Source organism: Schistocerca cancellata, chromosome 10, assembly GCF_023864275.1.
Source record: "Schistocerca cancellata isolate TAMUIC-IGC-003103 chromosome 10, iqSchCanc2.1, whole genome shotgun sequence".
Classification (NCBI taxonomy): Eukaryota; Metazoa; Arthropoda; class Insecta; order Orthoptera; family Acrididae; genus Schistocerca; species Schistocerca cancellata.
The window spans coordinates 37,581,318-37,596,687 of NC_064635.1; the positions used below are offsets into that span (position 1 = coordinate 37,581,318).

Consider the following 15,370-nt stretch of genomic DNA (forward strand, 5'->3'; position numbering starts at 1 on the left):
GAGTTTGATGTGAATGCAGCATCAGCAGTACGCTCGGTATGTGAAGTACACTCACGGGGAAAAAAAGAAAGAACCGATGCAGCACGAAGGAATTATCCGAATGAGACGGAAATCGATAAATGTGACGTACATGTACAGGAAAACAGATCACTGAAATTTCAGAAAAACTGAATGATGTATTAAGCTTCATAAACTGAGCAAGTCAATAACGCGTTCGTCCACCTCTGGTCCCTATGCAAGCAGTCGCTCGGCTTGGTATTGACTGATACAGTTGTTGGATGTCCTCTGAGGGATATCGTGCTACATTCTAATTGGTGCGTCATATCGTTGGAGGCCCCTGCTGATAATACTCCAAACGCTCTCAGTCGGGGGAGAGATCCGACGACATTGCTGGCAAAGGTAGGATATACAAGCAGTACGTATAGTGCACATATTATGACTTGGTTGATTTTGAATGTGGGTGCAATAAGTGGGCCACTAGGAAGAAGAATGGAATGGAGGAGGTATGTTTGTGAGAAGTGTCTACCCTCAATGTTGATAGTTAGCTTTGCTTTCTGAAGAGAAGTTGTAAGTAGCACTCGCAGTGTCCTGAGAATTCTGAGATTGTATAAAAGGACATTGTTAGAAATAACCCAAACTGTGTCACTGACTCACTAGATTGTGGTTAAAGAAACCACCTATAAAAGCTAAACGTCATTTATTATTCTCATTTTAAAAATGAAAACCTTCAAAGGAAATTCTTTTGCATTATAAGTTGCTTCAACTGCCAGATTTCTTAAAAAGTTCCTTGCAAATAGTAGTTAATGTAATTAAAAACGAAGTGCTATCACTAACAGGTACCAAAAAACTATTGACACTCAGGGATGGTAAGGTTTCATGAACTTCACAATAAGCTACACTGAAGAGTCAAAGAAAGTGGTACACCTGCCTTATATCGTGTAGGGATCCCGCGAGAACTTAGAACTGCTGCAACACGACGTGGCAGGGACTCGACTAATGTCTGAAGTAGCGCTGGAGGAAATTGACACCATGGATCCTGCAGAGCTGTCCATAAGTCTGTAAGAGTGCGAGGGGCTGGACATCTCTTCGGTACAGCACGTTTCAAGGCATCCCAGATATGCTCAATAGTGTTCATGTCCGGGGAGTTCGGTGGCCAGTGGACGTGTTTAAATTCAGAAGAGAGTTCCTGGAGGTACTTTGCAGCATATTCTGGACGTGTGGTGCGTCGCAGTTTCCTGTTGGAATTGTCCAAGTCCGTCGGAATTCATAATGGATATGAATGGATGCAGGTGATCAGACAGGATGCTTACGTACGTATCACCTGTCAGAGTCGTATCTAGACGTATTAGGAGTCCCATATCACTCCAACTGCACACGCCCCACACAATAACAGAGCATCTAACGGCTTGAACAGCCCCCTGTTGTCATGCAGGGTCATGGTTTGATGAGGTTGTCTCCATACCTGTACACGTCCATCCACTCGATACAATTTGAAACGAAACTTGTCAGACCTGGCAACGTGTTTCCAGACATAAACAGTCCAATGTCGGTGTTGACGACCCCAGCCGAGGCGTAAAGCTTTGTGTCATGCAGTCATCAACAGTAGACGAGTGGGCCTTCGGCCCTGAAATGCCATATCGAAGATGTTTCGTTGAATGGTTCGCACGCTGACACTGGCTGATGTCCCATCGTTGAAATGTGCAGCAATTCGCGGAAGGGTAGCACTTCTGTCACGTTGAACGATTCTCTTCAGTCGTCGTTGGTCCCGTTCTTGCAGGATCTTTTTCCAGCCGCAGCGATGTCGGAGATTTGGTGTTTTACCGAATTCCTGATATTGACGGTACACCCGTGAAATGGTCGTACGGGAAAATCTGCACTTCATCGCTACCTCGGAGATGCTGTGTCCCATCGCTCGTGCGCCGACTGTAACACCACGTTCGAAGTCACTTAAATCTTGATAACCTGCACATTGTAGCAGCAGTAACCGATCTAACAACTGCGCAAGACAAATGGCTCTAAGCACTATGGGACTTAACTTCTAAGGTCATCAGTCCCCTAGAACTTAGAACTACTTAAACCTAACTAACCTAAGGACATCACACACATCCATGCCCGAGGCAGGATTCGAACCTGCGACCGTAGCGGTCACGCGGTTCCAGACTGTAGCGCCTAGAAACGCACGGCCACCCCGGCCGGCAGATTGCGCAAGACACTTGTCTTATATTGGCGTTACCGAATGCAACATCGTATTCTGCCTATTTACGTATTTCCGTATTTGAATACGCATACCTATACTAGTTTCTTCGGCGCTTCAGTGTATTTTCCTATGTTAAAAATACAGTTCGCACTGTTTTTATTCTTTTTGATTATAACATTTAAATAGCATTTGCCTTTAATATTCTCACAAAATATTTCATTTTTATGTAATTAAAGCTTAAAAATTATTAAATCTGGTCACATGTTCGTAAACGCTCTGTTATTGGCTGATGCTCTGGTGACGTCACAGACTAGGAGTAAGACGAAGCTATACGTGTGTTATAGGCGTGTTAGCCAAAGTTACGAAGTTTTTGCCTACTTTTCCTGCAAACATTTTAGCTATTTAGCGACGGAAAACGCAATTACAAGCTCTAAGTAACAATAGACGCCGATAGTGGAAGCACTGCGAAAGTTGATACGTTCATGTTCCACCCATTTAGATCGGCGATATGTGCAACGACGGATATTATTTTCCCTCCTCCCTTCAGCACCCTTAAAGTTGCTAAAAACTAAGGAATTATAGATCTTTTGCAAATGAGTCCGTATATTATAACTAGATTGTCAACTATCAGTCATGAGCTACGAACCAAAGGCCAATAAAATTATTCTTGGCAAATCTCAGTGCCGATTTCTTCTATAGAAGATCCACAGCCGAGGTTATCTGCGCTGTAGCGCTCCATAGCGCTACGGGTGAAGTTAGTCTTTTAAGGGACTTTTTTAAAAAGTTTTCCACGAAATTTGAAAAAAGCGTCAGCAAGAACTGATTCCAGTAGTTGTTTCGATGGTGGAATGTACTATACAGCTTCACATTAGTCGCAGTCTGAGAGATCGACAACAGAGGATAAATGCGTTTACTTTGCGAGAAAACAATTCAATTTTTGGAAAAGTATTGCTAGCAGTGGACGTATCACCATACACCCACAGCACAGCGATGCCTAAGATGATGTTTTGTATACAGAGAGATGTAATGCATGTACACCATGCAGGTAACACGAACGCAAGGGCTGTGATGTTTGTGAGTGTGAATTAACGGCGGTGTCTGAGACAGACTTACTTCTTCTGTACGTAAGATGATGAAACTTCTAAAGTTTTAACAATAAGGATCCTGGCTGGACGCTAGAAAAATAGAGAAAAACATTGTTTCTAATAAAGTAAAAATAGTGTTGTCACATTAATTAGAAAATATCTTTTTGAACGTGACGTGCATGAACAGCGATTGCAAATGTAAGCGCATGTAAACAGCAAGGAAAAAACAATCATTTAGTCTTTGTGATCGGTGTGGTGAAGTTTCGTAGTTGTGATTTGGCTTTTGCATGAGAGGACTGTAGAGTCGTTTTAGAAATAAGTTATAATAGTCTTTCAGTTTGGATTCGAACCAGCGATCTATGGACACCGTTTCATAAAATTCGACGATCTACCGCTTTAACAGCTGAGCTACCGAATAACTTTGTGAAGTTGGATGAAACGACAATATTCACCACGAGTTTAATTTCGTTCAACGACGCTATCCTTCCTTGTGACAGCGCGAAAGCATGTCTCCGAGTTAAATTAATGTTATCTTCACAGTACCACACATTTTAATTAAGTTACTGAACTTGTGCGGCAACATGGTGGCAATTTGCCGGTAGAGTTCTACCACATTTTACGCATCTTGTAATTCTCTGCAGCACTCAGAAACAACCTTCCAGGAGTTTTCATAAACGTATTTGTATAGTATGAGTAGCATTACGACAGTCGGAGCAGCGAGCTAGCCAATGACGTCACGGGCATTACGTGACACAAATGGAGCGTTTTAGCAGGCTTTCAAATTATTTGAATTTCATTTCCGTTTTTATAAGAGAATACTGAAATTCAAGAGGATAAAAAGCTTGTTACAGGCATAAAATGTCAATCATTTAAGGCAATTTCTAGAAAACCGTCAAATATCCTATTCTACGACTGTTGGTTTACAATTCCCTTGCTGCGTTATTTATTGTAAAAACACCTGTGTAATTAAATGGTTGAATATTGCTACAGAGTTACGTAATGTTACGCACATACACTCCTGGAAATGGAAAAAAGAACACATTGACACCGGTGTGTCAGACCCACCATACTTGCTCCGGACACTGCGAGAGGGCTGTACAAGCAATGATCACACGCACGGCACAGCGGACACACCAGGAACCGCGGTGTTGGCCGTCGAATGGCGCTAGCTGCGCAGCATTTGTGCACCGCCGCCGTCAGTGTCAGCCAGTTTGCCGTGGCATACGGAGCTCCATCGCAGTCTTTAACACTGGTAGCATGCCGCGACAGCGTGGACGTGAATCGTATGTGCAGTTGACGGACATTGAGCGAGGGCGCATAGTGGGCATGCGGGAGGCCGGGTGGACGTATCGCCGAATTGCTCAACACGTGGGGCGTGAGGTCTCCACAGTACATCGATGTTGTCGCCAGTGGAGGGCGGAAGGTGCACGTGCCCGTCGACCTGGGACCGGACCGCAGCGACGCACGGATGCACGCCAGGACCGTAGGATCCTACGCAGTGCCGTAGGGGACCGCACCGCCACTTCCCAGCAAATTAGGGACACTGTTGCTCCTGGGGTATCGGCGAGGACCATTCGCAACCGTCTCCATGAAGCTGGGCTACGGTCCCGCACACCGTTAGGCCGTCTTCCGCTCACGCCCCAACATCGTGCAGCCCGCCTCCAGTGGTGTCGCGACTGGCGTGAATGGAGGGACGAATGGAGACGTGTCGTCTTCAGCGATGAGAGTCGCTTCTGCCTTGGTGCCAATGATGGTCGTATGCGTGTTTGGCGCCGTGCAGGTGAGCGCCACAATCAGGACTGCATACGACCGAGGCACACAGGGCCAACACCCGGCATCATGGTGTGGGGAGCGATCTCCTACACTGGCCGTACACCACTGGTGATCGTCGAGGGGACACTGAATAGTGCACGGTACATCCAAACCGTCATCGAACCCATCGTTCTACCATTCCTAGACCGGCAAGGGAACTTGCTGTTCCAACAGGACAATGCACGTCCGCATGTATCCCGTGCCACCCAACGTGCTCTAGAAGGTGTAAGTCAACTACCCTGGCCAGCAAGATCTCCGGATCTGTCCCCCATTGAGCATGTTTGGGACTGGATGAAGCGTCGTCTCACGCGGTCTGCACGTCCAGCACGAACGCTGGTCCAACTGAGGCGCCAGATGGAAATGGCATGGCAAGCCGTTCCACAGGACTACATCCAGCATCTCTACGATCGTCTCCATGGGAGAATAGCAGCCTGCATTGCTGCGAAAGGTGGATATACACTGTACTAGTGCCGACATTGTGCATGCTCTGTTGCCTGGTTCTATGTGCCTGTGGTTCTGTCAGTGTGATCATGTGATGTATCTGACCCCAGGAATGTGTCAATAAAGTTTCCCCTTCCTGGGACAATGAATTCACGGTGTTCTTATTTCAATTTCCAGGAGTGTATGATCAGTTAAATGTATGATACATACAGCATGAACGTTAATAAAACCGACAAACTGCTGGGACGGGTTGGTGACTGGAAATGAGGGGCAAAAAGGTCCTATCGAGAAATGGAAGGTGTGCGTGCAACGACAAAAAATCGTTCTGGAACACAGAAAGCTGTATAGCATCTACGTCACAACATATGGTCAAAATGACCTCCATGAGATGCAATGCACGAGTTCACGCGTCGCATCATTGATTCCCTGTCTTTCGCACGTTCCGGCCTCAGTGTCACTAGCGTCGTGAACACGCTGAAGGAGGGTTTGCTCATCAAGAACCGGTACAGCATACACAATGCTTGTCAGACGCCCCCAGTGGTAAAAATCCAGGGGGTTTAAGTTCGGTGATCTAGGAGGCCATGCCACAGGGCCTCCGCGTCCTATCCAGTGTCCGGGGCTGACGTTGAAGTGTCAGGAAATTATAACGCCGAAGTGAGGTGGTGGTCCGTCATGCAGAAATCACATAAGCTGTCGTACTCGCAAAGGCGCATTCTAAAGCAGCCCAGGCAGAGTATTCCGAAAGGAAACCTAGGTACGTTCCTCCGTCAAGGCGCTGTGGAATACGAGGTGCATTCAAGTTCTAAGTCCTCCGATTTTTTTCCTCCGGACTGGAAAGAGATAGAAACATGCGCATTGTTTTACAATGAGGCTGCGTTCATTGTCAATACGTCCCAGAGATGGCAGCACCGTACGGCAGATGGAATTTTACCGCCAGCGGCGAGAATGAGAACTGTTTTAAATACTTAAAATGGCGACGTTCTCCTTACTTGAACAGCGTGCAATCATTCGTTTTCTGAATTTGCGTGGTGTGAAACCAATTGAAATTCATCGACAGTTGAAGGAGACATGTGGTGATGGAGTTATGGATGTGTCGAAAGTGCGTTCGTGGGTGCGACAGTTTAATGAAGGCAGAACATCGTGTGACAACAAACCGAAACAACCTCGGGCTCGCACAAGCCGGTCTGACGACGTGATCGAGAAAGTGGAGAGAATTGTTTTGGGGGATCGCCGAATGACTGTTGAACAGATCGCCTCCAGAGTTGGCATTTCTGTGGGTTCTGTGCACACAATCCCGCATGACGACCTAAAAATGCGAAAAGTGTCATCCAGGTGGGTGCCACGAATGCTGACGGACGATCACACGGCTGCCCGTGTGGCATGTTGCCGAGCAATGTTGACGCGCAACGACAGCACGAATGGGACTTTCTTTTCGTCGGTTGTGACAATGGATGAGACGTGGATGCCATTTTTCAATCCAGAAACAAAGCGCCAGTCAGCTCAATGGAAGCACACAGATTCACCGCCACCAAAAAAATTTCGGGTAACCGCCAGTGCTGAAAAAATGACGGTGTCCTTGTTCTGGGACAACGAGGGCGTAATCCTTACCCATTGCGTTCCAAAGGGCACTACGGTAACAGGTGCATCCTACGAAAATGTTTTGAAGAACAAATTCCTTCCTGCACTGCAACAAAAACGTGTGGGACGGGCTGCGCGTGTGCTGTTTCACCAAGACAACGCACCCGCACATCGAGCTAACGTTACGCAACAGTTTCTTCGTGATAACAACTTTGAAGTGATTCCTTATGCTCGCTGCTCACCTGACCTGGCTCCTAGTGACTTTTGGCTTTTTCCAACAATGAAAGACACTCTCCGTGGCCGCACATTCACCAGCCGTGCTGCTATTGCCCCAGCGATTTTCCAGTGGTCAAAACAGACTCCTAAAGCTGCACCAGCCGTGCTGCTATTGCCTCAGCGATTTTCCAGTGGTCAAAACAGACTCCTAAAGAAGCCTTCGCCGCTGCCATGGAATCATGGCGTCAGCATTGTGAAAAATGTGCCTACAGATGACGATTATGCAGACTGATGATGCCAGTTCCGATAAAGGCTGTTTCATCGGTGAAGATGACTGATGATAGGTATCCCAAAATTGTGATGGTCTGGTGCAAAAACCATCGACAAATACTTCCAGTAGAGGGAAATCCATTGCTGTTAATCCTTGCACTCATCGCAGGTGATAGGGAGTGTCTCGCTTGTCATGCAGGATACACATAACTGTACTTTCGCTTATATCATGTTAGCGAGCGACGTGCCTGGAGCTTGTGCCTGGAGCTTCGTCTCAATATCCTTCAGAATCCGGTTCTCGAAATCTGGTGTGTATGCACAGTCCGCCGGCTCTATGCACGTTAGTCTGTCTGAAAGGACTCGTGAATCCGTCGCTACAGTTTGTCGATTTTATTAATGTTCACCCTGAATAAACCAAATACATCTCCTATGAGTTTTAATTAAAAAAAATAGTTTGTTCCAGAGACAGTTTGGTTTGTGTCTTACATGCACCTTATGACAGGCAACCGAAGTTACATCATCTGCCTCACTTCGCAGGTTTTGCAGACTCTGCGGAAATAAGCACACACCACAAAAACCCAATCACAACCAGCGAATATGACGCTTACACTGCGTAGTAATGGCTTCAATTTGGCGAGGAGCTCTCTGTAATATGATGCTGCGACAGTCCGCTCCTTACGAGCAAACAAGCACGGCCGTTTTTGAGACCATTACACCTAATTGTAGTCAGATATTAGCCGGTACCATCACACCAACCACAATAAAGACTAGCACGTAGCTAAACTTCAGAATGCAAAATAATTTCTTTGAACGTTGCAATTTTTAAAATGACGAATAATAAACGGTATTTAGTTTTTATAGGTGGTTTCTTGAACCACGGACTAATGAGTCAGTGACACAATTTGGCTTATTCCTAACAATGTCCTTTTATAGAGGAAAGGTGCCTAATACGAGACAAACTTTTGTAAACCCATTTGAAAGACCTAAAAGTAAGTGCAATTGTATTTTTTATGATGGTAATAAGATCTTGCATTATTTAAATTTATCAAAGAATTATCGTATTTGCAGTAATAAACAATCTTTCAGAGTAGTTATTAAATCTTCACAAACAAGGCATTTCGTAGAAATGAGATCAAGGTTTCCTAATATTAGACAGTAATAATATTTTGCTTTAATTATTTTACTACATAATAATGACATATGAATATACAATTTTTACATGTTCAATCATTTCTGTTATCCTTCACTCATTTCACACTACTTAGGTTTATATTTACGACATCCGGGACAAACAAAATTGTCTTCTGTGACACCGCAATGTTCGTGAGCCCAGCGATAACATTTCGTGCACTGTGCCCACTTCTCCCCGCGTTTGTCTTCAGAAGAGCGCCCAGTGCAGAACAGACACTCTGCGTCATCGTCATCACTGCTGTCTGAATCCCCACTGTCATCAAGATGGACATCGTATGCCCAGTCGCTAGACGATTCTTCTGTTTACGTCTACGATTGGGAGATTTTCCACTCTTCTCCCCAAATAACTTTCTGGCTGCTTTCTTAGCTTCAGCCTCTGATTTCTTCTGTTTAGATTCTTGCAGTTGCTTCACATAAGGAGTTGAAGTTAGTAACGCAGCAGAGCACGAACGCGATGTTTGACCTATTTGACTATCTCCAGGTGGTTTTGCGATATGTGGGAGAGGTCTGATGTCTGCCGGGCTGACAGCTTGACCATCACCATCAGTAATTTCATTTTCGTTTTTGGCACCTCTTCCTTGAAGAGCGTCAGCATGGCGATGAATTGAAAATTCATGTTCCCTAAAGATGTTTCTGTTGCATGGGATGAGACCTGTTTTTCTGAAGGCATTCACAGACGCTTCCATTGTTGCTGCTCGGTTCTAAGCTGCCCCGAATAACTTGACTATAAATAATGGGATGATAACACGACCTGGATTACTTGCCAACCACGTTTCTATCTCTTGGGCATAGTAGGTTTTCAAAGGCCCCATAAATCCGACGTCAAGTGATGATGATGATGTTTGGTTTGTGGGGCGCTCAACTGCGGGATTATCAGCGCCCGTACAATTACCCAATCTTTGCTCAGTCCAATTTCGCCACTTTCCTGGATGATGATTAAATGATGAGGACAACACAAACACCCAGTCATCTCGAGGCAGGTGAAAATCCCTGACCCCGCCGGGAATCGAACCCGGGACCCCGTGCTCGGGAAGCGAGAACGCTACCGCGAGACCACGAGCGGCGGACATCCGACGTCAAGTGGCTGCATTTTATGCGTTGAGTGAGGTGGCAAACATACAATATGAACATTGTTTTAACGTGCTTTATCTAACACATCGAGATTCTTTGTGGGGAATAATGCCCATCAAGAATCAAAATGACAGGGTCATTTGAAGATGGCTTTACATCACTCACAAAATGACCAAACCACTTAGTAAAAATGTGAGTTTGTATCCAGACACTTGGATGACAAGCTGATATTGATCCTGCAAGTGCACCGTCGATCCAAGTTCCAGAAAACATTCCAATTTCCGATCATAAGGCTAGTCAAAGTAATCCCTGTTTATGATAATTTAATCGAATTAAAATAAACGCAGTTGCCAAAATTTTTCTACAAATAATGATGAAATATTGTGTGGTGTCACCGCCAGACACCACACTTGCTAGGTGGTAGCTTTAAATCCGCCGCAGTCCATTAGTACATGTCGGACCCGCGTGTCGCCACTGTCAGTAATTGCAGACCGAGCGCTACCACACGGCAGGTCTAGAGAGACGTACTACGACTCGTCCCAGTTGTACGACGACTTTGCTAGCGACTGCACTGACGAAGCCTTTCTCTCATTTGCCGAGAGATAGTTAGAATAGCCTTCAGCTAAGTCCATGGCTACGACCTAGCAAGGCGCCATTAACCATTTCTAGAGAGAGTCTCACTTGTATCATCAAGAATGCTGTATACAAATGATGGATTAAAGTTAAGTATTAAAGAAGCTACGTACTTTTCTTTATAGCATTCATTACGTATCCTGTTTCAGACATCACGCCAGCCGGCGTGTGTAACGCGTGCATTTCGGCTACTTCCGAGTGGCGTGGCTGTCTTGCTACGCCACAACATTTTGTTATCTCATGATAGTATTGCGTAAATTAAATATAAAAAATCGTGAGAGAACGAGTTCCCCCAATATGCGATAGGAATCGTAATATGCGACACTGTCGCGTATTTGGATCCCCATACTATCGCATATTAGGAATTTCGCCATCTTACACAATGAATCACGCACTTGCTAACAACGTTAGTTGGAAAATGAGCCTAATTGCCAATAATTATAGGTAATACCATTACAAATAACAACAACAAAAGAGTACAGTAATATCCACTCACCTTTAAGCTGAAATATTGCCTCAACACCGATGTCGCAAAAACTCCAAACACAAGAAATTTTGTATCAACCTCAACGTACTGTGTCCGGCTCAACTACGGCGTCCTACTCGCTGTGGCGCCGCCTGGCACGCAATAGACGTGTTTAAGAAACCCTCCACCAGAGTGCTACCTCTAACATGAGCACAGTTGGGATGTCTCATATTAGGGAACTGTCGCACTTATTGCACCCACATTCAAAATCAACCAAGTCAAAATGTGTGCACTATACGTACTGCTTGGTATATCCTACCTTTGCCAGCAATGTCGTCGGATCTCTCCCCCAATTGAGAACATTTGGAGTATTATGAGCAGGGCCCTCCAACGATATGACGCACCAATTAGATGGAACGTGGCCGATATCCCTCAGAGGACATCCAACAACTGTATCAGTCAATACCAAGCCGAGCGACTGCTTGCATAAGGACCAGAGGTGGACGAAAGCGTTATTGACTTGCTCAGTTTATGAAGCTTAATACATCATTAAGTTTTTCTGAACTTTCAATGATCTGTTTTCCTGTACATGTACGTCACATTTATCGATTTCCGTCTCATTCGGATAATTGCTTCGTGCTGCATCGGTTCTTTCTTTTTTCACCTGAGAGTGTGTTTCACAAACCGAGCGTACTCCTGAGACTACATTCACATCAAACTCAAAATACTAAACCTTCGGTTCCGTGCGATTAAACGGAACTAAGGTATCGATCATTTGTCAGTAGAAGAATGAGTGGGAACAGGGAGCGTAACACTAACGCGTAATTGCTCACAGACTAAGGTTCGAAGGCAAAATTGAGCACTTAAAACTGCTAACTGAAGCTTCAAAGACAGCTCGTGATTATTTACAATAATCTCCCAACGCTGCGGTAACTTTTCGATTCTGCGGCCGTTTTGAGGCGAAGAATTCGTCGAGCCATGTTCAAAGCGCATTTTCATCTCGAAAGGAAGTTCCTCGAAAGTTGTACGATAGAGAGCGGAAAAGGTGAAAACCAGAGGGCGTAAAATCAAGCGAATAAGGTGGTCGCGGAGTATCTTCCCAACCGAACTCCTGTATAGTGTCTTCTGTTATTCTAGCAGAATATCCTACCTTTGCCACCAATGTCGTCGGATCTCTCCCCAATTGACAGCGTTTGGAGTATTATGAGCAGGGCCCTCCAACGATGTGACGCACCAATTAGACACAATGTGGCACGATATCCATCAGAGGACATCCAACAACTGCAGCAGTCAATACCAAGCCTAGCGACTGCTTGCATAAGGACCAGAGGTGGACGAACGCATTGACTCGCTCAGTTTGTGAAGCTTAATAAATCTTAGAGCTGTAAGGCACAGAAATACGTCTTGGCCTTTCTTTTGGTCTGCCAGATTGTTCATAACGACTCCACATTCTTGAAATAGCGCTTCTTCCCGTATTTAGAGCAGTCGCGACATCAGGTCGTGTTCCGACGTTTTCACTTACACTAATCGCCTAGAGTACTTAACCGTGGTTTAGCAGAGGTAGCTGTGCAGAGACTGACCGGGTATATGGAGAGCACGAGCGCGGTGTGCGTCTTGACGGCGGAGGGCGCCCTGCCGATGACGTGTCGCAGGGTGTCCACGTAGAGCAGCAGTGTGGCCGCCACGGCCATCGCCCCCGCGGAGAACAGCGACATCCCCACCACGTTCATCGCTGCAACACGCACAAACGCACAAATCGTTCAAATGGCTCTGAGTACTATGGGACTCAACAACTGAGGTCATCAGTCCCCTACACTTAGAACTACTTAACCATAATTAACCTAAGGACATCACACACATCCATGCCCGAGGCAGGATTCGAACCTGCGACCGTAGCGGTCTCGCAGTTCCAGACTGCAGCGCCTAGAACCGCACGGCCACTTCGGCAGGCGACAAGCGCACAAATGCTTCAAATGGCTTTGATCACCATGGGACTTAACATCTGAGGTCACCAGTCCCCTAGATCTTAGAACTACTTCAACCTAACTAACCTAAGGACGTCACACACATCCATGACCGAGGCAGGATTCGAACCTGCGACCGTAGCGGTGGCGCGGTTCCAGACTGAAGCGCCTAGAACCGCTCGGTCACCACGGCCGGCGAAGTATTTATGTTCAAGCAGGCATTTCTAGCGGTGTTTCCATTCTTTTTTCCATCCCCTTTATGTCTACATCTACATCTACATCTACATTTATACTCCGCAAGCCACCCAACGGTGTGTGGCGGAGGGCACTTTACGTGCCACTGTCATTATCTCCCTTTCCTGTTCCAGTCGCGTATGGTTCGCGGGAAGAACGACTGTCTGAAAGCCTCTGTGCGCGCTCTAATCTCTCTAATTTTACATTCGTGATCTCCTCGGGAGGTATAAGTAGGGGGAAGCAATATATTCAATACCTCATCCAGAAACGCACCCTCTCGAAACCTGGCGAGCAAGCTACACCGCGATGCAGAGCGCCTCTCTTGGAGAGTCTGCCACTTGAGTTTGTTAAACATCTCCGTAACGCTATCACGGTTACCAAATAACCGTGTGCCGAAACGCGCCGCTCTTCTTTGGATCTTCTCATCTCCTCCGTCAACCGGACCTGGTACGGATCCCACACTGATGAGCAATACTCAAGTATAGGTCGAACGAGTGTTTTGTAAGCCACCTCCTTTGTTGATGGACTACATTTTCTAAGGACTCTCCCAATGAATCTCAACCTGGTACCCGCCTTACCAACAAATAATTTTATATGATCATTCCACTTCAAATCGTTCCGCACGCATACTCCCAGATATTTTACAGAAGTAACTGCTACCAGTGTTTGTTCCGCTATCATATAATCATACAATAAAGGATCCTTCTTTCTATGTATTCGCAATACATTACATTTGTCTATGTTAAGGTTCAGTTGCCACTCCCTGCACCAAGTGCCTATCCGCTGCAGATCTTCCTGCATTTCGCTACAATTTTCTAATGCTGCAACTTCTCTGTATACTACAGCATCATCCGCGAAAAGCCGCATGGAACTTCCGACACTATCTACTAGGTCATTTATATATATTATGAAAAGCAATGGTCCCATAACACTCCCCTGTGGCACGCCAGAGGTTACTTTAACGTCTGTAGATGTCTCTCCATTGAGAACAACATGCTGTGTTCTGTTTGCTAAAAACTCTTCAATCCAGCCACACAGCTGTCCAGGAGGAGGACCTCAAGTGCTGCAGGGTCACCCTGTATTCTTCCCTTGTACACAAGGATTGTACTTCTTACTGTCCTGCATACGCCGCTGTAAGGTCGTTACTAGTTCCCCTCACACTGCGGAAGGAATTGTATTGGTAACCACAAATACACTGGCTCGCCGATTATATGCAACCGTGGCCATTGAGCGTTTGCTGCAGTGTCTCGTAAAATAGCTACGCCACAAAATTTCTTTTTACGTCGCAAAGTCTGCCGAAAGGTTGCGGTTTTCGAACGGCTTGCATTCTAGCAGGTAGGACGCGTTTACTACCTGTTGCGGAGTGCTCTGCCTTATAGGCTGCTGCGCTCGCCTCAGCCCCAGAGCTCTATTTAAAGTATTCATCCTTTGAATTTACAGCTCTTGTATTTTTTCCGTGTTTGCAACCAAAATTTTTGAATATAGCCTCCGCTTTTTAAGCAAAACACTTTTTTTTGGTACTAACCTACAAACTTGCCGTAGAATAGGCAACATATTGAGGAAACAGCTACTTCAAATTGGATGCAAGGCAGTCAACACAGAAAAAACTCAGAACGCAGGAGACACCTACAGATAAATACAACAGATCAGGAGCACACGAACTCACATGCGAAACATGTCAAGGAGTAGGCATAGGACAAACATGCACGGACTTTGAAACGAGATACTCGAAACTCATCAGAGCCCTAAAAAGAATAATTGCCGACTACCTAATAGCCTATACCCACCACACAACTACAATAGCAACGGATTTAAAAATACTGAAATCCAGCCACAGCCTATAGTATAAACTAAGAATAGAAGAAAACTTCCAAAAGGCAATCAAGTTTTTAAATGATTACACTACACTCTGCAAAGCCACCTTATTTAACACATAATAGGAACTTGACAGAAAAGGCAACACAGAAACCTAGAGAAGGTCACACACACACACACACACACACACACACACACACACAGACAGACAGAGAGAGAGAGAGAGAGAGAGAGAGAGATAAAACTAAACAAAATTCAAATTTGGCTCTCTCTCTCTCTCTCTCTCTCTCTCTCTCTCTCTCTCTCCTCTCTCTCTCTCTCTCTCTCTCTCTCTCTCTCTCTCTCTCTCTCTCTCTCTCTCTCTCTCTCTCTCCCCGGAATAAATGAACGCAGACGG

The 15,370-nt window shown here is 45.6% G+C and overlaps 1 protein-coding gene across 1 annotated transcript in view; it reads right to left on the reverse strand.

The window, feature by feature from the left end:
• Positions 1-15,370, reverse strand: part of LOC126106798 (organic solute transporter alpha-like protein) — a 369,704-nt gene that overhangs the window by 73,288 nt on the left and 281,046 nt on the right. Inside the window, exon 3 of the mRNA XM_049913186.1 lies at positions 12,541-12,692. Within this exon, the coding sequence (XP_049769143.1) occupies positions 12,541-12,692 (152 nt within the window). The remainder of the gene's footprint in view (positions 1-12,540; positions 12,693-15,370) is intronic.